Source organism: Scomber scombrus, chromosome 14 (genome assembly GCF_963691925.1).
Source record: "Scomber scombrus chromosome 14, fScoSco1.1, whole genome shotgun sequence".
In the NCBI taxonomy this organism is placed as follows: domain Eukaryota; kingdom Metazoa; phylum Chordata; class Actinopteri; order Scombriformes; family Scombridae; genus Scomber; species Scomber scombrus.
This window is the reverse complement of record NC_084983.1, coordinates 5,394,096-5,420,003: the sequence shown is the minus strand read 5'-3', so window position 1 is coordinate 5,420,003 and position 25,908 is coordinate 5,394,096. Positions and strand designations below refer to the sequence as shown.

The following is a 25,908-nucleotide window of genomic DNA, read 5'->3' as shown; positions in this document are numbered from 1 at the left end:
TGTGAGATAATCCCGCCCCCTCTTCTAAGAAGACTGGGATTTTTTTTCTCTTAAATCCATGTAAAACAGGTTTTATTTACTTTGAGCTGCATACAGTACAAGCATTATTTAGTTAATTACAATAGTCAGATTACTTGGTGTATACATACTGTACATGAAGACACTAATAAAACATGTTTTACTGTTTACTGTGGGTCCCCTCATGAAACTTCAATACTGATTAAACTGGCAAGCGGTTGTCATATAATCAGGTTATAACCAAGGTGTTACTTTTAGTTTGGCTGTTTGTTTTAAGTGTAGTTTGAGTCTCAGGATTGATAACGATGTGAAAATGTAAGATGCTTTGGATGTCGCAACAGCAGTGTGGAGATGTTGGTCTATCAGTGTGTCGGTGTGTCCACCACTTTGGTCCAGACTGAAACATCTCAACAATTATTTTAATATCTTGTAGTCAATCATGGTCCCCAGAGGATGAACCCTGCAGACTTTGGTGATCCCACGAGTTTCCCTTTGGCACCACCAACAGGTCAAAGTTATCTTGTGTAATACATTATCTCCACATCTACTTGGTGGAATGACATCAACTTATTGACTGTAAAGTTTGTACAGATATTCATGGTTCCCAGGTGATGTATCTTCATGACTTTCATGATCCTCTGACTTTTTCTTTAGTGCCACCATGAGGTTAAAATATATGGCTTTCAGTAAAATGTCTCAACAACTGCTTAATGGACTGCCAAGAAATTCAGTACAAATATTCAAGCTCCCCACAGAATTGGGTAACTTTCCATCTAATGTCATCATCAGGTCAAAATGTTCTATTCGTCCAATACTTTGCTTTGTTACACACTAAACTGTTTTATACCAGCTTAACATCAGCATGTTAACATTGTTATAGTGAGCATATTAGCATGCTGTTGTTAACATTTAGTTCAAAGCACCACTATACCCAACTATACCCTCACATAGCCAGGCTGTCCACATTTAGTCTTGGTAACTTATATTTATCCTTTCATCCTTCGTCTAGCTCAGGATTTCGTCTGTCTCACTCTGATGTCTCTGTGAGGTCAAACAGTTTCTAAAGCACACACCCACCTGAGATAACTGCTGTTCACCCCTGATTACAACTCTGCTCAATGTCATTAAGAGAATTCTTGTTCCATTTCCTGACCTCTGCATACAGTCCTGATTTTTTTTTTAAAAGCCCAGCTCCTCATAAAGCAAAGACAGGGCTCAGAGTCAACAGGCAAATGTAATAAGAGCTTTTAACATATTACATTGCCAGCACTCATGTTACACTTATCAGTAATATTTTAAACGAGGCTAGATTTGGCATAATGGCAGGAAGGCTCATAAAGCCGAGCCGGTCCCCTGTGATTGTAATCTAGGAGAGAGTTCCTGTAAAATTAAACCATGGTTGTGAGGGGAAGAGACAAACATGCCTCTGGTTTCTTTGAAGTGGAGAATCAGCGTCCAAAAAAAGGAATAAAAGATGACAAAATGTCAGTGTGAAGCTGATGGTCTATAGACAGAACTTACGTGCCCAGACAGCAATTACTGAGATACATAGCATACATCCAGACATTGTGTTTGATCTCATTGTCTCATTCTCCTGCACAGACTGTTTTTCCATGTGAAACTGTGCAGGGCTCTTGTTATAATGTGCTTGTTCATCTCTGTCAGCGTTTCATTTGAATTAAAAATAATGTGCACTGAGAGATCCGGACGCCGATTGTTTGGCAGTGTGGCTGTAATCACAGACTTGAGGTCGCTCTCAAATCTGATAATGGCCATTTAAAATGGAGAACAGCGGCTCGTTCATGCTGCTGCTGCTGCCGCTGCTTTTGCTGCTGCTGCTGCTGCTGCTGCACAGGCCTCTGGAAGAGGACTGGTAGCCATTTTCCGTCGGTGGCAGTCGTGTAAATACATACCTTGAAGCCAGCCGTGTCATGCGTTTGAAGCTAAACCAAGATAAGCGCTTGATGTTTCATCACAATCACCGCTTCACACATAAGAATCCCTGTGATCTAATTACACATAACCACAGTTTGTACATTTGCAACTCATTTCAGACATGATTTACTGCATTTCTTTTAAGCTTGTGCATGAACTGTGGCGCTGTACAGCTGAATAATTCTACTGTTATCAAAGAACTTTTCCCACAGCCTGTGAGCAACAATAAGCCAGAGGTTAATGATTTCATTAGTGCGTTTTTTAATGCATGATGCATACATCTGTGAAACACACAAGGATGCATAGCAGGAGCCTCTAACTTGATGAACACATGGTCATGCAGGCTGCTCTTTCTCCCAGGCTCTTTGTGACCGAGCCTTTATCCTCTGTAGCTGAACCAAGTGGCTGGACTTTAACCGGCCACCTGAGGCCAATACCTCCCACCCCCTGATGGTACTTCACATTCTTTGTTCTGTATGTCATGAGTGTGTCCACCGACAGCCATGTGAGGCCCATTGTACGCCGATATGGATAAATAATCTTCTACTAAACATAAAGTTTTCAGTTTAAGCACAGTGAGCGGCTGACTGCAGTTTGGAAGAAGAGACCGTTGTGTCGACCTCTGATGTGTGTGGATTTGTTTTGCCGGTTTTGAATCTCAGGCGACTGTTTATCCTATTTCCCATGACTTCATGTTTGTATGGCCGGTCCCAGCCAACGGACCCTCGGTCTCTCTGTTACCGAGGGACGGATTAGCATCTCAGCTATGAGCTAAGTCTGTTTTCTGCTCTGTGGTTGCTTTGGCTGAGCTGACAGGGAAAGACTTTGCAATGTGACTCTATTGTACATCCATTGACCTCCCAGCCAGTGGGTTAATTCTCATTAGACGAGCTATAGGATGCAAGGGTTGGCACTATTAAGAGGATTTCCCAAGAATGTCCAGCATTAGATTAGGATTCACATGTGTCAGTAATGGAGGCAAAAGAGGGTGAGAGTTGTTGCCTGTCAGGTAAACATTACTTTCAGGCCTGCAGTGTGAATATTGACAGGATAGTGTCCCACATTAAATCTGTGTGATTCCTTCTAAATGCATCAATGCTGGGAAGCAGCTACACAGTGGCCCTTTCCAGCAAGATCCCTCTATGTAATAAAGTTATCACATAATTATAAAGTTGGTGGTCATGATTTATGTCTGCAGTGTCAGGGGTGGAAGCTGGTTAGGTTATAGGTCTGTCAAGGGTAGACCAAGAGAAGTCAGAGCTCAAATTGAAGGCTGAATGACCCAAAGTGGCTTTTCTATTACCAGCTGACCTCCCTTCAGGCCAGTGGAGTGGGAGTTGATCCAACTGGAAGACAGCGCCTGTGGGCTGCGTGGAGATGCATGCTGCTCATAAAGGAGCGTTTTGTTTTTCTTCCCCTCACGGTAGCAGCACCCTACTGGGGAATTCATTAGCGGCTGACATCATCTCACTCAGTAGAGAGTGAAAGAAAGAATATCTTTCTGCCTCAGCTCTCCCCTCCCTCCTTCCTTTCTCCTCTTCCTTCTTGTTCGTTCTCTCTCTCTCTCTCTCTCTCTCTCTCTCTCTCTCTCTCTCTCTCTCACACACACACTCTCGCTCTCCCTCACTCTCCCTGCCTCCTTATCTGGCTATGGTGCGCTGCCGTCCCTCCTTTTGCGCGCCATTTATGCAAAAGGTAAAGCGCAGACGTGCGCCTCTGCTATCCGGCTCCAAGAATTTCGGAAGCTCAAAAAACACGAGTGTGTTTGTCTTCTGAGGGAGCACGACTGAGGTTGAATCCAAGTCCGCCTGGAAATCAGGAAGTGGGAGGACCTGACCGTGAAGGCAGCAGCAGCAGCACTCAGGCAGTCAGTCGCTGGATGAATGGGAGTTTGTCTGGTGCTTGGGAGCGGATGGGGAGAGGCTCTTGTGTGCCCATGGTCGGGATCCGTCAGAGAGATCACGGCAGACAGGCTTTGCAAGTGAACACACAGCAACATCGGGCTTATACCTTGTGATTTTTTGGTGTGATTTGCCTCTTTCCACGTCTCCACAGAGGAAAACTGGCCGTGCGCTTTTGTTGGATTGGTTTGCTCCGTCGGACGCAGCCCCTCTCGGCGCACCAACACACAAACCCACCCGGATCCTGTTTGGTTACCTCTCACGGATATTTCCGACAGGAGAATATACGTGCATTAAAAAAAACCTCACCTTGTGTCCCATATAAGGAAAAAAAGGTGTATCAAGGGATTTTTCCCCCCTGTCTCTCTCTTTTCGTCTGTGCTGTGTGAGACACATGGTTCCCTTTGTCCAAACGGCGCAGTAGCTTTGTGAGAGGCTTTGGATTTTTTTTTTCTTGGAAAGGCTTCTTCTCTCCGCATGGCTGTCCCCAATTTAAACGGAGTAGACTTCGCCGCCTCTTGTGTGGATTATATTATTTGAAAAGCAGAATGTGAAACGGGGCCATATTTACCAGACCGCGAAAGTAATATCCTGACTTATTTGCCTTCTTACTAAACCTTACCACATCAAAGGTATGCGCGCCAGCCTATTATTATAATCCAAGTTTTTATTATTATTATTTATCATTGTGTGTGAGCGTGTGCGTAATGGTCTGAGTGCATTTTCTTTATAATAGTTACCATTGTCATGCCACCTATTCTGCTGTCATTTATTGTGCGCCTTTCATTGTTTACATTCTGTCAGTGAATGAATGCCTGATTTATGACAAGGTTTTATGTCTAACAATAAACCAACTGTTTAGTTTATTCATTGGCACTGTTTCCTGTTTTTATTCTAATTGTGTTATTCCAATAAGAAGCTTCTCCTGCAGCATTAATAACAGATGTGTGGGGATAACAGACATGAGTGCGCATACAACTAAGCTGTCAATGGTCGCGGATATTGAGTCTTCCTGTCATTAAGGTTGTTACAAGACAAGAAAATGTAGGTGTACAGGGGCTGGCTAGTGTGTGGTGTTGTGCAGAATTTCTCATTAAATAACTGAGAAGCGGGTAAACCCACACAGCCAGTTATCAGAGATTTATTCAGAGAAACCTGTCAGTCTTCTTCCCATGTGCAGTGCAGTTCAGTGGATGTTGTCCTGTTTCTTCCCTGTCCTTGTAACCTGTATTCACTTTGGAATGTCATCATTTTTCACCCAAATGTCTCAGTTAAAAATACAATTCATCTGTGACTTGGTGTTTTTTTTAAAAACCTTTATACGTTTTTTTTATCCAGTTAAAATTTAAATCCATCACTGCTCAGTTTATCCTGCTGGGGAGGCTGGGAGAAGGGATGGAGCTGTTTTGTTACAGAGCAACAGTGCCATCAAGTGGCCTGAAAGTGAAGAGCACTTGTTTTGTCTCAGTCGCAAAATCAAGTGTTGATCATGATGTTCAGGTTAACTCAATAGTTGTGGACATGATTTAGGCGTGACGGGGTGTGGACACTGGGTGTGTATTGGCTTAAATGTTGTGAGATGTGAACTTGAAGTTTGTGTCAGTAAAATTGAGAGAATAGACCAATAACAGAGTGTCGGATATTTATATTAAATCCAAATTTAATAAGTCTAGCCAGGAGGAGCAAGATCTTCTTTAAGGTGACTGAAGTGTCATAATTTATCATGACAGTGGTCCACTTCTCTTAACTGACACCAGAAATGTTGTTTAGGAGCACATTTGGACATTTTGGTGGATATAATGTTATATTCAGGTTTTGCACTTCATTGTGATATTTCCCTCATTGTATTTTCCTCTTTTCCAGGTCTCAGATGCCGGCTCCGAGAAATTTTTCAACACAGCTTCAATTAAAGGTAAAGATATTTTTCATCTTATATTTGTACACCGCTGAAGTGTCAATATTAGATGCGCAGGTGTATTGCCGTCCTCCTGATTTCATTACTATGTCGAAATTGGTATGCGTTGTCCCTGTGCAGCGGTTGTCATATTTGTTTGGTCATTTCAAATAATGCAGCGGCAGCAATAATAATGCATCAGATTAACAGATAAGTGATCCAAATGTTTCAGGTGCATAATGTGAAATATCGCTCAGTGTTTTCTCTGCACATAGGCATGAAATAAAATGTCTCTCTGTCAGTATTTCATTGGAAGGAATCATTAAGATGTGAAAACGTTGTGTCATGCATCATCATGACATCATCGTGACACGAAAAAGTGTTGAACATTGTGCTTTTTTGGTGACCCTTTGTTGCAAAATGTGCTGAAATGTGGCAGGAATTGTACTGCAGCCAGAGGAGGAGGAGGAGGAGGATGTACTAATGCGGCAGGGAATGAAGTGAGGGCAGGAAAGGCATCTGTTTATGGCCTCAGTGTGCCAACACCACATGTGACCTCATTATCAAGTCACTAATTTGCTGTTAAAAGCAGACCCATTTTCTCCGGCTCAGGGATAATGGAGGTGCCCCGCGTGAATGGACATTCCTCTGTAATGGGGGGGAGTTACCATGCAGGGCAGGAGGGAGGCTTGGATACGAGGGTTATGACCCCTTCAGGGCTGTGGCAGTAACTGGGCCGAGTCCTGCACTTTACTCCGCACAGACCTCCAAACACATTTCCCACATTCTGGCCTTTGATTCCCTTCAGGGCTTGATTTGTGGCATCCATTGGAGGGTGGGGGGGGGCTCAATGGCCATGCTTGACAGGGAGGTTTCCTTTTGAACGTGCTCCTCTGTGGACTGATTTGGTTCCCTTGAAAGGATTAAGGCCCCCTTTGTGCAGCCTAAATCAACAGAGGGCCGCCCTCTCTCCCCCTCCATGAAAGGACCTGACCGGGGAAACAGTACACAAAATACGCTTTCTCCCTGCTGCATGATAGTCCACTTTCTTGGCCCCTATTTCCATTTAAATATATCCTCTTTTCTTCCCTTTTACCATCTCCGTCTCCCTCCCCCTGCACTCCTCTCCTGCCATATGCTAATGCCTATTGCAAAAGGCGAGTAAAAGAATCCAGGTGCAGGGAGAACAGGGACCTCTGGTATTTTTATGGAGGGTGGTGTTGAGATTAAAAGAGTTGGGAGGATTTTGGTCGGAGGGGATTACCAGCACTCTAATGCAACCAAACCCCAGAACAAGCAACAACTCGGACAAAAAATAGCAAGAGAGGCTCTCTTGTGGGACAATGAGTGTCAATGTTTGCCCAGAGGCAGGTGCATTTGTTTGACGGTGTGCATGTATGTGTGTGTGTTTTCTTGCTGGCACACATAAAATGCTTATAGTGCATTAGGGACCTGAATAGGGCTAAAAAATGACAGGCCATGACAGCGAAAACAGCTCACACAAGCAAAACAACGGCCAGTCGCAATGAAGGAATAGTTAGGCCTACTATTCACAAGAAATGAAATGTTAACAGTGAAGTGGCAGCGTTGAAATGTATAGACTGGTCTAAAAATACAGCTTAACTGACAGTTCAGAAAATGTCAGGTAGAGAAATAAACATGCCAAATGCCGGAGAAAGCTGTCATCGGTGTATTAATCAGGCTATATTTGACATATAATAACAGACTGTATGTATGCGATTCTTTGCAGATGAGCCAAGTGCTTATTTCAGCCACAGATCTGTTATTATAATAACATTGTGACGGCTCGAAACAAAGGTAATACACACTGACTATACCTCAGGACTGAGAAGGCCATTGTAATTCAGCTGCTGATGTGCCGCTTTGGTAATGACTGACTGTTGGCTTTTTTTTTGTCTGCAGTAAGACTAGAAATCAGCCCAGGGCAACCTCAGGTTTCTTTGAAGACTTAGTGCTGGTCCCTCATCTTTTAATCTCACAGTCTTCTCACCTACTCAATAATTACAGTGTATTTTTCATGCTCCTGCAAAAGCCATAGTGTGTTTTTTTTTTTTTCTTTCCTCTCGCCCGAGGCCTACCTACACCGCATTTTAAAAAGAAAATCCAACTGATGAGAATCCGGCTTTTGTGTTTTCAGACGTCTCAAGGCTCGTGTCAGCTTCACCTCGGGGCCGTCTGTGTCAACTATTCATAGCTGTCTAACATGGGGCTTAAAGTCGCCATTACTCCCCGCTTCCCTTTCTGTTGTTCTCCCTCTTTCCTGCTCACTCTGGGTTCAGTTTGTCCAGGAATGGATTTCATTAACTAAAAGTCATTAAACGTTAGCTCTAATTACCACGACTGTCAATGCGCCTGCAGGTGTCAGCTAGCTAACCTGATTCATTTGCTCGGCAGGAGAGTAAACAGCAGTCAAAAGCTGAGGCGTAGTCTATCGGCCACCAGTGACACAAAACAACTTCCCCAAAGTATAAGCGGCTTTTTCGAGCTGCCGTGGGTGGAAATCGGTAACCAAGCCTTATTAAGGCTGTGACTGCTGTCCAGGGAGTGGATTGAAGTGCTGAGTTGCACACATACTGATGATGACAAACCTGCTCAGTGTGTCACCACAAAAGCCTGCAGACAGATCTATCAAATGATTAAAGCTGTGTCCCAGGGCCATCATCCCTTCCTGTCACCCAGTTACATTCCCATCTTTTATGATATTGTCAATCCACAAGCATCACATAGACTCAGCCAGTCATTAAAGAGCACACACCAGGCTCACTCTGCATTGTTTGTTGAGCATAGACCAAGCAGCAAGATGAAGATAATGCTATATGACATTTAAAAAGCTATGCGGTGCCATTTATAAGAAAAATGTACTCATCAGTGAACTGATGAGTCTGGAATGTATTTAGAATTGAATTTATGGTTTGGTTTAAAACTGTAAAAATAGAAAATGGAAGAATAAGTAAAAATAAAACCGTAATCCAATCTTGAAGCATTTTTAAATATGCCTGTGTACACATTATCAAAGTCACAATTGAATAAAAACACGGTCACATGTAGGAATGACTTCATCATGTAATATTTCAGTTAAAAGTGAAAGAGCACAGGAGATTTATTTTTTAAAACATTCATCTGGTTGATATATTGGTGAAGCGAGTCCCTGGTGAGACATCTCCTGCAGCTGTGTCTACGATGTGAGACCGAGTTCAGTTGCGGGGGTGAATTGAAGTGCACAGTGTAGTGATTCTCAGCCCCCCCACCCCCACCCCTCAGCACAGCGCTGAGTTCACCATGCTTTACTGGAGTTAATGTGAAAATGAAGCGGTGCTACAGCGAGACCCAGGGCTGACGCCAGCGTGAAGAGCGCCGCCGGTGAAGTGTGTCAGGCTTGAGTGCGTCTGTCACCGGGGGAGAGAATAATGTGCGATGTGGAAGGTGTAATTTGCGGCGCTGATGGCATTGTTTAAAAAAATAGTGGAAAGAGAAAAGTGGAGGTGAACTTTTGTGGCAGATATCAGAGCTGAAGAGCTCCCTGGATTGTCATAGAGAGCTCTGCTGGCAGTAAAATTGCCTGCGAGCGTATTACCACTGTGTGGGAGGGAGCCGAGGGCTTCTTTTTCTCTCTCCGCCTCATTTTCTCTCTGTTTCCTGAGAGGGAGGACTGGTGATAGAGCTGTGTGTACTTCCAGGCTGCGGGCCGCCACCTGCTGTAATCTCAAGTGATATAGAGAGCAGCAATCACGCCACAAATCACCCAGGCAGCTCCCTAACTCATTCAGTGGACTGGAAAGAGAAGGTTGGCCTTTCACAGCACCAGTGTTGGTTTACTGCCCCAGGCTCCCTGCACTGCCCTCATGCTGACCTCTGCCGTCTGTGTGGGTTTGTGTGTCAAGAAATCAGGGCTGCCTGTGGAACTTGACCTGATGCGCAGTGGAAAGATGACCTGACTACCATTGGCCTTTTGTGCCTTCTGAAGAACGGCTAAAGTCAAGGACGGTCTCTTTTTCCCTACCAGGGAGCTGAGAGGTCATTAAGGGGTCATTGCCCCCTCCCTGCACACTTAACTGCTGGAATGAAGCATTGTTGTTGCTGCGGCTCAAACACAAGCTCAACTCGAATCAAAATGCCCTCTTTTTTGATATTTAATAAGCGTGTATGTTTTGAGAAATAAGACAGGGGATCTGAAGGATTTCAGTCTAAATGATGCATCACTGAAGCAGATTCCAGCCGTTTCCCCAGCGGTCTTTGCTTCTACTGCCCCCCCCCCTCCCCTTCCCGTCCCCTGCTAGGAGCATTTAATGTATCTCTAAGGGGTAAAGGAAGCTCAATATCCTGTGCTGCACAGAGGGAAGCCCCCCACCAGCCCTCACCCCCCACTTCTCTCCATGGCTGCAACTACAGAGAAAGAGGCTGTATTTCATGGCCATGAAAGGGGCCGCTCTAGCCATGCTTCATCTGCTGACACAGCCAAACAAAGGTTAACAAATCAAGGGTAGCACCGGCTGATTTACTGCCTGGCTGTTGCAAACAATGGCTCGGCCCCCATGTCTACAGCTCACACAGGCTGTGTCTGTCTGTAGGCTGAGAAATATGGCAACATTTCCAGATGTTCATATTTCAAAATCACTCACTCATCAGTTTAGAATTGATCATAGTTTATTGGTCCTGATCTCAGCCTGTCAGACTTCTTGCTTTCCTTCGAGGAAGTCTTTTTTTCCGCCTTATGAGTAGGATTTGCAATTTTTAACATGTGAACAGATTTTTTTCTGTCACAACTTTAATAGAAAATGTGAAAAATGTTTAGTTTGCTTCATGCAGCGAATCAACTTAATCATAAATAATTCATTTTTTATCCCACCAAAGTCACCTGTTGCAATCATAACATATGTGATCAGATGTAAAATATGTCATTTTTGGCACACAGCGCAGTCGGTTGAATGCTGTATGTGAGACTAGTCGGTTCTCCCTCTGTAGAAGTTTGTTTATTGAGGATCAGTTTTGAGGGGATGCTGTGAATGGGTCTTGTTGGGTGCTGAAGAAACAAACACACACACACACATAGAGCAGTGTGGGCCGGTCTTCATCCTTTTTCCCCTCCATGCAACACAAAGAGGTCATTCAGAGTTTGTTCCCTCAAGTCTTGAGGTTAGAGACTAAGTAAATCCATCCATCTTAATGCACTTATTTCAGCACCAGGAGACCTGGCGGGAGACTGTGTACACAATCCTATATCCGACATGCCATGCTTAACCCAAAGAGCCTGGAACCCATCAGGCCAAAATTAAAGGTCTACATCTCAAACACAAACATTTAAATGGGCTGCACTCCAGAGATCAAAGTGAAAGGCCTTAGTTTTCCTGCTTGGCCCCCCTGCGTCTGCCACACTGAGATATGCAGCGGTTTAGCAGCCAGTCAGGACTAAATGGTGAGCAACTGTATACTGTACATGTCTGTTTCTATCAGGTCTCGGAGGTAATGCACTGTGGCATGTTTGTTATTGGTGTAGATGAGGGAAAAGAATGTATATAAGTGTGCTCAGTTTACTCAGAAATCTGGTTTTGCTTATAAAGACAATATTGAGGGTCATGAGTAGACATGAAACAAGATTTCTTTGTCTTTGCTGATTAGTAAAACTCCAGTTTTTCATGTTTTAGCTCCTATTAAACAAATTTTTATTTCTATGTGAATGGCAGTGTGAAAGCTGCAGTCACTAGATGAACAATCATGATACATATAAATCCCAAACTCCTTTTTTAAAGAAGCAATCATCTTTTTTTAGTTGTCACCGTGTTATATGGGAGATGTCTGGTTAGTGGAACAAAGACTGGTGTTAGTGGATGTGAGGCTGGAGGTGTCGAAAGCACCAAGTCTCCTCATCCCAGGAGAGTTTCTCCCACCATCACCATCACCAGCATCCACTGATCCAATGTGACATCAGCCACTCTCCTGCCAACTGTGCAGCATTAACAGGGTCAAAGCTCCACACACACACGCACACGCACACATGCACACACACCACTTATCAAGACCCAGGCATCCCCAGTGCACTGTTGGTGTGTTCAAGCCAATTATGCCTGTGTCAGTCTTTGGTCCCCGCGGCAGAGGTGACATTGCCAAAGAGGGGAGAGAGAGCAGGCTTTCCTTAATGAGGCCTTATGGTGGCTTAGAGGTGCATGTGCACATGAGTGTGCGAGTGCATGTGCGCATGCATAACAGCAAGGGACTGCTGGTGTGGAATGATTCACCCTTCTATCATGATCTACCATGTGTGTCTATGACAGTCTTTTTCCCTTCTCAAGGTCTTCCCCCTGCAGCCATTTCCATCTCGCCGCCTTTTCCAAATCTCAGTGTTTTTAAGTAAGCGCCGCTGCCTCATGATGTCATTTCAGCGAACAGATTTTGGTTCTGGTGAATGACTTGAGGGCTCTGTCCCAGAAATGCAGCATAGCAGATTTGCAGACACATGTACTAAAAAGGAGATGGGATTAACACAGCGGATAAGATTCCCTGCTTATGATGTTACTGTTCACTGTGAAACGATTCACCCCAGCGGTGTTGGTGCTGCTTTGAGCAGCATGAAGTAGGATTTGGTCTCTTTTAAATAGAAAAAAAAACTGCATAGCTCTGATCAGTAGGGTGAATGACAACTCAAAGTTTAGAGAAACCATCCATCTTGGATTATATGGTCATGGAGAGTTTATCGGATAGAACAATGCCACAAGGCCACCCCTGTTAAAAATGTTTGAGCTGTTTAAAGCATTTGTTGGATCCTTCTGAAACTGCAGGGTATTGCCATCATGTTCAGACATCATGGTCTACATCAAATAAATGATAAATGTAATCTCTGGAATGCTCAACTGTCACAGAGAGTATTGCACATATAGAAGCTTAGAATCAGACTTTACCGGTGGCTTACAGCATGTGGTTTTTTGTTTGTTTTTTTTTTAAATAGAGGAGGTCGGATGTTCTGTTTCCCTATCCGCGCTTGTGTGGACCCAGAGGAGGGTCAGTGCAGTGGAAGTGAGAGTGTAAACACAGCCTTTAAAGACACAAAAAGCTGAGAGAGAAAAGAGAATGAGACCTCTGATCAGGATTGATGAAAGCAAGGCTTTAATTGCTCCCACAAGAGAAAAGGTTATCTTTTCTTTTTTTTCCTTTTTCCTTTTTTCTTTTTTCCTCCCCCTTCTCGCACTCTGATTCTCATAAATATGCAGGGCAGAAATAAAGCCCTGATGAGCCGCAGGGCAGATTAGAGAGGACTATAGAGCAGGATCCTGGTTTGTTAGCAGCAGTCCACAGATCCCTTGCATGTGTTTCTGCTCTGCGCACACATTGCCTGGCTTTCATTTGTCTCAACCCACATTTCATTATATTTCCACAGGCTACTGACTGCATAGGGTCAGATACTAGTTGTGATGGGGGGGCTGTCAGACCTGTAGTGCAACATTGCCCCCTGGTGTCGGGTGTGATCTCGTGATAGACTGTGACTCCCGGGCAGAGTGGGTGGAGTGGACACGGTTAATTTGTGTTGGACGATGTGCATGCGTAAAGTTATATATGTATCTTGGAAAGGGAAATTTCAAAGCATGTGCATTTGATATAAACAAAGGCTAACAAACTGCACAATGTTCCATTTTATCACCATCTTTTTGGTTCATCATCTCTGGCTGTTGGCCACAGTTCTTAGAAGCCTGCCCAAACCCATCAGCATCCGTCGGACTGTCACCATCTGTTACAGATTAAGCTGCTCCAGGCGGGAGCTATTTGATTTCGGGGTTCCAGCATTCCCTCTTTATTCCACGTGTCAGGTTTTACTGTAAACACTGTCGTACAAAAACCAAAATCCCAGAAGGGATTGCTTTTTCAGGCCTTTCAAGCCAAGAGCAAACAGGCCGTTGCACTGGTACGGCCTGCACGTCTGGTTTAGCTCTTAGTGGGCTGAGACTGGGGGGCTCTGCTGGGCCGTTTAGAAGCAAAGCTGTGGAAGCTGTGTTTGGAAGCTTTTTCCCCCCCTAAACCCTGCGCTCAGTCAGTGTGCAGTGTGTGGTGTTGTGATGTATGAATCCCCTGGCCATGCCTGACACTAGCGAGCCTGTCTGAGCCCATGTCTACTCTGAGTAGGAGGCCGTGGACAGAGGCCGCATTGTTCCCCTAAAGTAACCCAAGCCTAGGGCAGCCGCTGCCCAAAGGGGGATATCAAGTTGTTCTCTCCCCACCACCACCACAATCCTAGCTTAAGCTCTGAGGCTTGACGAGGGAGCAGAGAGGCAGCTGACTGTTTGGACGACGGCGCAGTTCAAATAAACAGCTCAAATCCCAACCACCCTCCCCTGTACTAACCCTCCCTCGCCAAGTATCGCAGTCCCACAGCCATAGCTCGTCACCGTGAAGCCTGCCAACAGCCCTTAGCTAATTTGTGGTGTTATTTTGAAAAGCATGTTGATGTGGCTTCACTGAGGTTTCTGCAGAAAGAGGGCGGCGAGCAAGAGAGAAAGAGAGTGAGAACTTTAGGCCTGGTTGCATCTCCCCGTTTACCACCACATCAGCAAAGACCACACAGCATTTTCCAAGCCAGCGGGATACAAGGGGATGAAAGTATGAGTGCGGAGAGGAGAGACGGCCATTAACAGCTCTGTTTCTGCTCCGGGTGTCCTGCTAATCCGACTGCAGTGAAACCTGAGCGAGGGGGTAATGAGACGGCACTTGACACGCTCGCACACACACGCACGTAGACACATCGGCTGCTCCTGTAACGGCCAGTGAAGATTTAAGAAGAGAAAAGGGCTACATGCAAATTGATACTTCACCAGATTCTCAGACATTTGATCCACGCATTCAAGCTATTACCCCTCTGGAATGAGTTTTTCTTCTATCGTTCTAACACTCAGCACAAGCTGTATTGAATCTGATCCCTGCAAGCTGCCTGAATGTGTGGTGCGGATGTGTGTAAAACCAGTTGGCCCCATTTGAAAGAGAGCGAAAGAGGCACAGACTGATGACTCTCCGGGGACAGATTTCTCTTTCCATCGCTCCATGCCTGTCTCCCTGGTGAAATCATGGTGGTGTCAGTGTGTCAGCTCAAGCTGTCACTCTCCTTATTGCTACGAGCCAGTTACACTCACTCTCTGCCCGCTGGCTGAAGGGAGGGAGGGGAGGAGGAGGGGGGAGCAAAGAGAAGGAGCAAGAGAGGAAGAAAGAAAGAGGGTTTTACTACATTCGACACAACAGATGAGCGGAGCGTCAACACCCTTGACCGCTTTGGGTGAGTCTCAAAAGAAAAAAAAGGGAGACAGTCGAGGCCATCGATCAAGTCAGAGGAGCCAGCTAGACGATTTAAAGCTACCACTTCCCCCCTGTCCCCAATGGGCCGGTGTGGTACAGTCCGCCAGGCTTAGCTGACAGGCTGACAGGGAGTCATGGAGGACAGGCCAACACTGAACAGATCCAGGCAGCTGTCATAGAGCTGCAGGGCATGCACCTCAACCAGGGTGGCTTTGGACCTGTTGACTGGTGGAATTTCCTGTGTGTTAGACTGAGTTAGAGAAAAAGAGGGCGTTAGGATAAGGTGTTTATGAGCGGGTGTAGGCTTTTTTTTTTACGATCACGCAACTGTAATCGAGATTTAAGCATGTCGGCATTTGAAGTTTATCAGCTCAACGGGCCATTGTCTATTGCCACCCCCCCACCCCCTCAAAGCTGCAACAAGGACTGACAAGAAACACATGTTGCAATGCCAGTCACTGTGTTGTGAAATGCTCGAGCTGTTCTAACACGCAGCTTGAATTTTCAGTGTTCTGAGGCTCGAGTTGTGTTTTTATTTTTGTTAAGGCTTAACAAAGGTTGGTGAATTGACAAATGACTTGAATTCACAGTCTTTAGATACTGTTTTGGAAGGATGCCTGTACTCTGGACGTTTTCAGAGGACGTACTTTGTCTCAGATCCCCTGTGGTGGGACTTTGTAGTGCATGTGCTACTGTGGGACATTAAGCTGTGTACAACCTGTCGCCTAATGTTGATGACATTTTTGAAAAACATCCCAGTTTGCTAATGTATAAGAAGTAATTAACTAGCCTCAATGTTGCAATGCAAAACAGACACGAATACGACAGCTCTTTTTTCCAGCGGCAACAAAAGTCAAAGAAGCTGAGCCGAGCTATGTCAAAGCTGCATGCTAAGCATTTTTTTGTTTCAGTTTTTTTCTCAAATGGGAATTGATGACGATTTATAGTCTGACTGCAGCAGCGCCTTTCAGCCACAAATGTCAAATGTTCATATTGCAGGAGCAGGGGGGGGGTTGAAGTTATTAAAAACAGTTATAGTACAGCAATGCTTTGCCTCGCCCTTTGATATGTTTCCCAGCTTGCTGCTATTAGTGGTCATCAAACTACTGGCACTTTGTTGACCGTTTTCCGCCCTTTAAAGATACCCTGTGGAGTTCTTAACCACTGGTAGCACTATTAAGCAAAGCTTTTATGCGTGGGCTCCTGTTTCGTTTGTATGGTGCAGTGACAAGCACACAAGTGACACAACACACATTCCTGCTGCCACTGATAGGCTTTTAGTGGCAGTAACAAGCCACAACAAGAAGAATAAGATTGACATCTTGCAAATGTGAGTAGCGATGTTTTAAGATGGAATTTCAAAACTGTTTCATGTGAAAAGAACTACATCTAATACATTTGCTAGACCAAAAAGATGCAATGCATTTTGGTGAGGGACATGGGATGTAAACAAAAGTTTTGTTTACAGGAAAACTCACTAGGGTCACACTTCAGACACAATGATTTAGAAGGATGGGACAATCTCAGAGAGAGCACATACTCTGCCAAACTATATAAATAATAACTCAGTTAATGATATTGGCAATGTGGCGTTTCCCCTCCAGTCTTCAATATATTGTCTAGACTGTGATATCAATAAAATATGCACCCTGCTGTGAGAGACTGTTAGAGGACTGACAGAGGATTCATGGCTGACTGAGGGAGTGAGATGCTAGTTGACTTGTATAAGGCACTGTGGGCCTCTTAGCAGCTCCTTCACTCTGTTTGTCTCTCTAGGGAAATCGCATACACACAAAGAATGGCCCCCTACCATCTCTCACTCCTCACAAGTAGATCTATCAGGTCCTGTGAGGAGCCCTATCGGCCAGTGTATGTACATGTGACATGTCTGAGGTCAAACGGTCTGGCTCGCTCCACAGCTGCCTTGTCTCTCGGTGTAGTTTTACACCATTGTGACAATGTGCACTGACCAATTGCTGGAAACTGGATTGATCCTCATTACACGCTGCTGTTATTTCAAAGCCTCAGTGAGCCCGGGCATGACAGCTAAACCTGCAGAGGATCTGTCAGCCGCGGGCAATGAGTGTCCCCCCGAGGGCTGCCCTGCACAGGCCCCTGGCAGCAGAAGTCTGGCACCTTGGCCCGGCTATCCAAACCACCCCTTCTGGTGTTCACCTGTGCCCGCACGCCCGTCATCGAGTCCCTGAGCCAGCTCTTCTCCCGTTACGTTCCTCCAGCCTGACCTCACACTCTCAGGGATATATAAAGATTTGTTCTCTAAAGGGGCAATCGCTCGAGGGGAGGGGGGGGGGGGCTGGAAATGAGACACTCTGCTGCCACTGATCCCACCGCCACATCCTCATGTGTATGTAAAGAGATAGTGATGGTGTTTTTTGGGGCGTGGGGGTGGGCATGAGGAGGGGGGGGTTAGGGGAAGGTGTCCAAACGCTTTGGTCCCACAGCCTGTCTAAGCAGAAAAAAGCAGCAGATTTTCCACATGCTGCCGGGGTGAGAAGTGAGAAGTGAGAAGCGAGAGCGAGACACAGAAGCAGTTAAGAGCCATTACAGGAGCAGCTGTAATCAGAGCTACTGTGGGTGGAAGAGTGTTGTCACTGCAGCTCTCTGTTAGTAAATGGCTTCATTATGACTAGAGGGAGAAGAGACAGAACACATTGCCCCTGCCAGACAGAGTATGAATGGCGCACGGATGGATACTAGCAAAGGTAGGAGACAGGACGGAACAAGTTTCTCTCCCTTTGTGCTGTGAGATGTTATGTTTATATACCTGTCACTCTTCTATTTGCCTCCTTCTTGCACTCTGTCATTGTGTAAACATGTGTAAGTGCTTGTTCTCTGTGGTTCTGGCAGCCGATCCTCTATGGCCTCGCATCTGTAAGAAGAGCTCACAATATTCAGTGGCTCACTGAGCCCAATTACCTCAGATTACTACCATTTCACAGAAGATCACAGTCAGACGCTGAATCTTGGAAGAGGGCTCAGGGGTTTATGCCTCTGTTAACCACGCACACCATGCGCCATGACATCATTTCATACATACTCTCTATTTATATTTACATGCGCACCGGCTTTGAATTCGCAACATGTAATACAAAATTCATAAACCAAATGAGATGGGCATGAAATATAGATGTTAAGAGAGGCAGCTTAACAACTTCAACCCCTCTCAGCCCCACCTCCCCGCCTCCCACCTGCTTTTGGCCTTTTGCTAAATCACCGCTTGTTAAAGCAGCGGTTTGTGTTACCGTGAGGTGATATCAGCTCGCTGTGGTATTCTCACTGAAAGACTACACATGTCACGCTCTAACAGCCAGAATAGTTGGCCTGCTCACTTGCCCCCACCTCCCCCTAACCCCCTCTCCCCCCCCAACCTTTATTTCTGTTTAGCTTCCCACTCCTCTTCCACAGCCACCCCTGGGAGTCTAGCACTAATAAAACAGCTCCAGTGCAAGACCCTCCACATGGCGGGGTGTCCAGGCTGTGTAACCCAACACTCCCTCCTCGCTCTAGCTTTAGAGAGCTGCTGACATGACGGAGAGTCTGTGGGTGGGTGGGTGGTTATGGGGGGGGAGGCGCCCAGCAGGGGAGCGTCCATCATTGTCAGGGCCCAGTGCCCTGGACTCCCATCTGGGGCATGTCCAACATGCATGCCTGTTGCTGCGAATTCACTGCTGTGAGGTGCTTCGACACTCTGGAGACACATGGAGGGGGGGGGATAGATCACACAGTGTGGTGTTACTGCTCCTGGAGAAGCTAATGCTGTTAAAGTCTTCAGAGCTGAGGAAGGGAGGGATAAGGAGCTAATAGGCTGGAGATTCTCTGGAGGCTTTGGCTATGAGTTCAGGGATAAAGCTTCCCACAGCTAAGGTTACTGACATGAGGTTTCAGCTTCTCTGTGAACCCATATCACAAGAACAAAGTGCAAGTCTTTGCTCTTCTCCTCAACAGCGTTACATCGGTAACCATATGTAGATTTTAGCATGGCGGGCGAAATAAAAATGAACACCTCCTCAGCAAAACTCACAAAAATGTTGCGGGGCAGGGTCTCTGCAGAGGAGGAGGGGGGGGGTTGAATCCCTCGGTTAATGTGCAGGCTTGGGCAACATGGACCGTCTCGACCTCGGGCACCAGAGAGGAGTATTAGAACATCAGGGATCTCAAAACAACTTCCAATCCCACAGGCATGGGAGTTGAGCTCAGATGTCATCCACTAATATGAACTCCAGGGTATTCCACTAAGCTCCCAGACAAGGAGGAGAGGGATGGACCCTCCTGAGTGTGCGAACATTGTTAGATACACACAAGCAGTAGTCATAGAAAATGTGCAGCTTTACTTAAAAAACTGGATACTAGATGAAGGTAAAAACACTGTCGTGCGTCAGCTGTTGCTTTTATGTGCACAGCGTCTAAGTAAGAGTGAGCTCTGACAGAAACTGGAAGCCGGCTGTTTATTGTTCTCCTCTGTGTGGGAGAGATATCTGGTAAAGATGTCTGCCGTTAATGCGACTGCCGGCTTCATTAAGAACAAATAAACAGAGCCCAGTCCCTCACCAAGGAGCTCTTTGTGGAACATACGCTGTCTAAACCACTCCTGAGGTCAGACCACTGTCAACGCTTGCTGCTCAATTACTACTCTAATTTTGTTGTCAAACTAAATATGGAGATATAAACAGAGAGATTTTTTTTTTTTTGCAGGGCCTAAATGGTTTCCAGACAAAGGCCTGAGGCACAATTATCTTTAAAAACATTCAGAATAACTGGGGACTGCGAATATTCTTGAGGGAGATTTTATTCCACCAGCATCTGAAAGCCCGGCCCAGCACAGAGCAAGATCCTGATTGTAATTAATGTTTACAGAGACATACCAATGCAAGATGGAATTTTCAATGAGGGCCACAAATCCTTGTTCAGCACAGTGTGCACTTTAATGGATTCAACTTGAGCAAACAGTCTGGCTCGCTCTGTTTATTCGTCTGTTTTCTGAGGAGAAGCGGGGATGATGATGATGTGTACCGGAGGAAAGAAGGCAAAGTGAAAGGCAGAAAAATGTAGCCGCCTCCTAACAATGCTACCATTGTTTATCCTCGCTGAGTTGGGCCTCGCCAGCCCACGCGGGGTTTTGAAAAACATCTCCAGACCAAATGAATCTGTTTCTTATGATTCACAGGCAGCGCGGTACAGTTTTCTGTGAATGCGTTGTGTCGGCTGGTGTGCGGTAAAACTGTTGCCTCTGGAAGAGCGATGTGATCTGTGAGCGGTTTGGGCATGATTCTGCTTAGCATCGCACAACGGGGGAGCGAGAGGGAGAATGCCAGACGGAGATAGAGGAAAAGAGTTGCAGGGCCAACAGTAAATCAGAGGAACATCGAAGGTCTCTGTCAGCTGTGACAGACAGCTCTGGGTTTTGGAGTTGTCAGCACTTCTCTTTCAGACGGCTTTTCTCTTTTTTTACATTCCAGGCTGTAGATATACTGCTAAATGCCTGCAGACTACATTTTCTTTCCTTGTTCACACCAAGCTAAATGCTGCCAAGATGCTGCTTTTGGTTTGTCAGTCACATTAGCAAGTTCATTTTTAAAATCCACAATAAATTAAAACAGCTGTTTGTCCTAAGAGAATTTATATTGTGTTTTTTCACCCCTGCTGTTTCTTTATCTATGCTACAGCTGCATGGCTATTGGATGAATTGTCCTGACATTTGGCACATGATCCCCTCAGGATGAACTGTAATAAATGTGTTGGGCTCATAACTTTTCATCTAATGCCATCATCATCAGGTCAATACTCTCCTGACCAAGTGCCCGCAAAGCTAATTATATTCCCATCAGCCTTGGCTTTACTTTGTGCTAAATAACAAAATAGATAAACAATACACCTGCCAAACATCAACATGTAGTATGCTGACATTAGCATTACAGCCTCACATGGCTGTAGTCTTGTTGACGCATATTTACATGAACAAACACCAGTTCTGAAGAATTCACTGACATCATCTTTGGTTGTCCACGTGACCTTCTCCCTCCCTCACTAGATGATAGTAGTAACAGCTACTGTTGCAACATGACGCTGGCACATGTCAAACCTGCTGTCAGCACCCAGAGGTTACCTGCCATTGCATCATCTGGTGCCCCTGAGTCCACAATGCAGAGCAGGTCACCATCCCTGCAGACCTGTTCCTCCCTCCCTGTTTGCACCTGTTTTCCTAGATGCTCTCAACAGTTGCACAGCTGTTCCAGCCTCACAGCCTCCAGCATAGTAACTCCATCCCTCTCTTTACTACTGTCAGTCTGCTTTGAATAAAGATGTCGGTAAATGAAAACAGGTATTGTTCCGGGTATTATCTGATCCTATATTTGGAGCTGTTGTGTCTACTATGTTTAATAGGGTGAAGGTGATGGTCACTGATATAGGCTTGTAGTACATAAACAGGTAGGCAAACTCAAATTGGCGATCACAGACAAACAACAAAATTGTTCTGAAAAGTGTTTTTGTGTTGTTGCTGTCTGAAAATCCTTCCATCTTAATATAATTAGTTTGGTTACAGTTCATGTATATTCTGATTAGTGCTGCTGCTGCTGCATGATTCATCTAATCGCAATCCAATGTCAACCTGTGTAATTATATAACCGCTCAAGAGACATTTAATCGCAAAAGAGACAATTAATTTGAATTTAATTCATTTTAAATGTGTGCATGAAAATGTTTGGTCAATAATAAAGTAGTTTCTTTTCAGATTTAGATCTTGCCAAATTATCATTCACTTTATACAGTTAGATAACTAGTTAGTTCAGTGTATAAAGTCGTAAAAGTTAGATTCACCTGCAGCAGGTACAACAAACTCCTGTTTAAACATGAATGCATCAATAATTTAGCACTGAAAAGATCCCATTTGCATTCATATTTTGATACTTGAAGTCCATTTTGCAGATGATATTTCCATACTAAACAATACTTGAATTCTAAAAGCAGGACTTGTACTTGTACTTGAGTATTTTTACAGTGTGGATATGTCAGTAAAGTATGTGAATGCTCACTGTTCCTCATTAAAAACTGAGTGGGTTCACAGGAAAACAGAAGCTACTACTCCCATACCCTGCTGGTTAGCATATGTGTGTTTCATTAATGTGCAGTGCTGTATGCTTCTAGACTGTGAGCCGGTCTCTGAAGTACTAGCATCAGCAGGTCGGACTCGCTCTACATTTTGCCTCTGCTTGGCGCACAACCCTGAAGTACCCACAAGCGGCTGTGCCTCAGCTGTCGGTTTTGTGGCTTCTGCTATGTGTTAGGTTGTTGGTTTTGTGTGATTGGAGCTATGCGACCCTTGCCTGGATGCAACCCCAAAAATGTTTGAGGGCTTAGAATACGTCGGGGTACTATTTTGAGGCGAATTGGACGGGAGGTTGACAGCAAGGGACGGAGGCTTGGGATGTCGCAGAGGTCTCTACGGTCATAAATTTGTCAGGATATCTCCAGGCGCGGGTGTAGGCTGTCATATCCACCCACACTCACATAAAAGAGAGAGAGAGAGATTAACAAAGTGGCTTTGGCTCGAATTGGGCACTAATGTATTTTTCAAAAGGACAGGTGCTGGCCTGCCAGTCGCGCTTTTTAAAGATGATGATGTTGGCACTTGTTTGTTAATCATTTATACAAGGCCAGGCTGTATCAAGTGATGGCATTGAAATATAATATGCTAAATTAATCCCCTTATGTACTGCAGTAATGACCTAACACCGTATTAAACTACCTAATGTTCTGCATCTCACTCTGCCAGACCTCCACATCTCTCTCTGTGTGTGTGTGTGTGTGTGTGGATCATACCACAGTGTAAAGATCGGTTTAAAGATTGGAACATTTTGCTCGTCACATGGTTACACCCATACAAATACCTCGCTGACCTCCTTAACCAACTAATACGCAACTCTATTAACCCTGCAGACTCTATGAGATACGAGTAACACATTCAATAAAAACGGTAAATGCAGCCGCGTGGTGCTAATGAGCTGTGGTCCACTGCAGGACAGCAACAACAAAGGTGAGATGAGAAGCGGAGCATGAAAGTGGCCCCCATACCAATTAACTATGTCTGTTATCTCATGTGTTATCGCAGTTTTTAATTAAATTTTTCAATGGATTAAAAAAAAAAAAAAAAGTCCACATTTGCCATACAGTGTTTCATGTTATCATATATTTGGTTCAGCCAGTTTTAGAGCTGTAGCCTGTATAATGATTACATGCTGCAGTGTAGCTTTTAACCATGTAAAGAGATAGAAATCAGGAGTGGTGGTGTGTTGCAGCTAATGCACTGTGAACAGTAGGAGATGGCTCACCCCGGGATAATGAGCTATCTTCCAAAAGCCCCTCGCTGGGTCCCCTGACAGCCAGCCTTAATGAAGGGCTTTCCTGCATCCACACACACACACAATCAGCTGACCCTCACAAAGCCCTCCTGTACCCCCTTCACCTCTTAAATCCGGCCTCTAGCTTTCGCCTATCCAACTAACCCACACACCCGCAGGCCTCATTCTCCACTCCGACGCTCCACCGAGCAGCGCGTACTAGTTAAAAAACGCAATACCACTGAAACGTTGAGAAACAGCAGGGCTCCACATTTTGAGAGAGCCAAGCGGGAATTGCGCTTATTTGTTTCCAGGGATGAAGAAGACTGACAAATGAACCCCCGCGGGAGAGAAGCTGGCGTACACTCCTCTCCTCTTGTTCCTCGCTCTCTGCCTGGCCCTGGAGTCTTCATTATGACCAGAATAGACACCATCGTTTTAGCGTGTTAGCTCTTTCTCAAAGCGAGCCGGGAGGACCTCGGGGGGGGGGGGGGACTGAGGTGCAGTGGGACACTTGAGAATTGGGAATTTCTCCTCGCTCTCTCGCTCTCTCTCTCTCTCCGTCTGCTGCGGTGAAGTTGTTTGCCAGCAGCAGTCTCTCTTGACCGGTAATAGCATTTGTAAGTGGAGAAGATTGACATCGATGTGGGAGATGGATTTAAGGGCTGGACGGCCTTTCTTGTTCATTGATGCACATGAGGGTTGAACAGGGATGTGCTTTGTGTGCAGACTGCCCAAGAACAGATATAGTTTCTATGTGTGAGGGTTAGTTAGCTTTGAAGACTGACACCTCTCCCCATTACGAGGGGTATTTTCTTCTTTGTTCTTGCTCAAGGACAGCTAACAGAGACAATGACAAAAACCCTTCAGCCTGGCAAAGTGTGTTTTTTTTTTTTTTGTCTCTTGACAGGCCGGCAGATGTTCCGGTAAGCTTTCCCACACAAAGCAGGAGTCAATAGCTGTTATTGTAGATATTGATTGGAATCTAGCACCAGGAATTACCTCCCCAGACCTTTAACTACAATATCAAATGCACCTGAGGCTGCTAATACCTCGCTTAGTATTTTAATGCTAATGGACAGAGGTTGTGCTAGAGTCCTGGTAGCTAAGCCTGCTCCCTGTGGGGTTGTCAGTGGTCTGGTGGGAGCAGTGTGTCAGGGAGATAGAAGTGACAACGCTGCAGCTCAGGGGAACTGGGTTCTACCTTCACCTCCTTTGGCAGGTAAGGATTTAGCTGGTTGCACTGAGGGGGAGGGGGAGCCCTCGCTCCTGCCCCTAACCGCCCCCCCTGAGGTTCGGAGAGAGTTAATTACAGTTTATGTATGCGCTGTCATCCCCCATGAGCTTCTCTGCCTCTGGAACAGCCACGCTGACTGCTGATGTGTGAGCACTTTGTTCTGTAGGAGGAGGTCCCTGCAGAGAAATACCCTGGACAGAGCTTATTATCTATTGTTCTGTGTTGTACAGCAGTTATTATTCATTCTTTGGATTAATTCACACATGCTTTGGATATATTAGTAGAGTCCAGCCAGAGCTTTTAATGGCAGGTAATTGCTGTTTTTTTGGCAATTACTGAAAGTCTGTAAAAATTAATCCTCACCTTTTCAGACAGCAAGCTAAATGCATGCCTGTCCTTCATGGTACATACTGTACAATCATGAATTAATGAAAGCAGTGTTGATATACCGCAGTGTCCTTTAAAAGCCCCCAACTGTTATCACTCAAGTTAGTTTGCATGTGGTAAAGAAAAGAAACAGTGGGTGTAATTTAGCATAACTGCAGTTTTTATTTGACTACTGGGAAATTCAGGCCAACGGATACTTAGAAAACCTCTATGATATAGATCTGTTGCGCCCAAATGTGCTCTCTGTAAGTACATGATAAAATGGCACAATAACGCACTCGACCAGAATTGAATTTGTCTTGCAGACGGAAGTTCTATCATGAAACAAAACAAAACCTTGAAATGAAGGTGTTGTGCTGTACGTGAAACAAACTGATTTACCCTGAACAAGAAAAACACATTTCAGCTGTGTAGTGTATCTCCCCAGGGACGGTGTGAAAGGCTGCGTGAAAGGGCTCAGGAATTGGTGCTTGTGCCGGCACAGCTGCAAACCCCAGCAGGGCGTGTCAGTATGAGGAGGAGGAAAATGTGTGTGTCGGTTTGTGCGACTATCTGTTAGCACCAAAAACACATGGCAAAGGAGATGGCAGTTGGAAAAGGAAAGTGTGTGCAAAAAAGGCTTGTAGCTCCCACACACTCATTGTCTGTGTTAGAACTGGAGATGGTCAGAAGCAGCTGAGCCTCTGTGCTTGGTGTATGTATGTTTGTAAGCTATGAATTTTTTGGGTGTTTTGACATTCAGCAGGTTCTAATCAATAAAAGTTGTAATTTCACTGCATACACCAACATTTCATTGAAAACTAACTTCTGTGTTTTTGTTATTTTTCTGTTTTAGCATTTGTGTTCGAGTGAAGCACCATTTTTCAAAGATTTGTTATTGGAGGTGCA

General features: G+C 45.1%; 1 protein-coding gene across 1 annotated transcript in view; it reads left to right on the top strand.

Annotated features, from left to right (window-relative positions):
- The window catches only part of auts2a (activator of transcription and developmental regulator AUTS2 a), a 306,851-nt gene that overhangs the window by 267,468 nt on the left and 13,475 nt on the right, over positions 1-25,908 (top strand). The window contains 1 exon segment of the mRNA XM_062432791.1: positions 5,718-5,766. Coding sequence (XP_062288775.1) covers positions 5,718-5,766 — 49 coding nt within the window.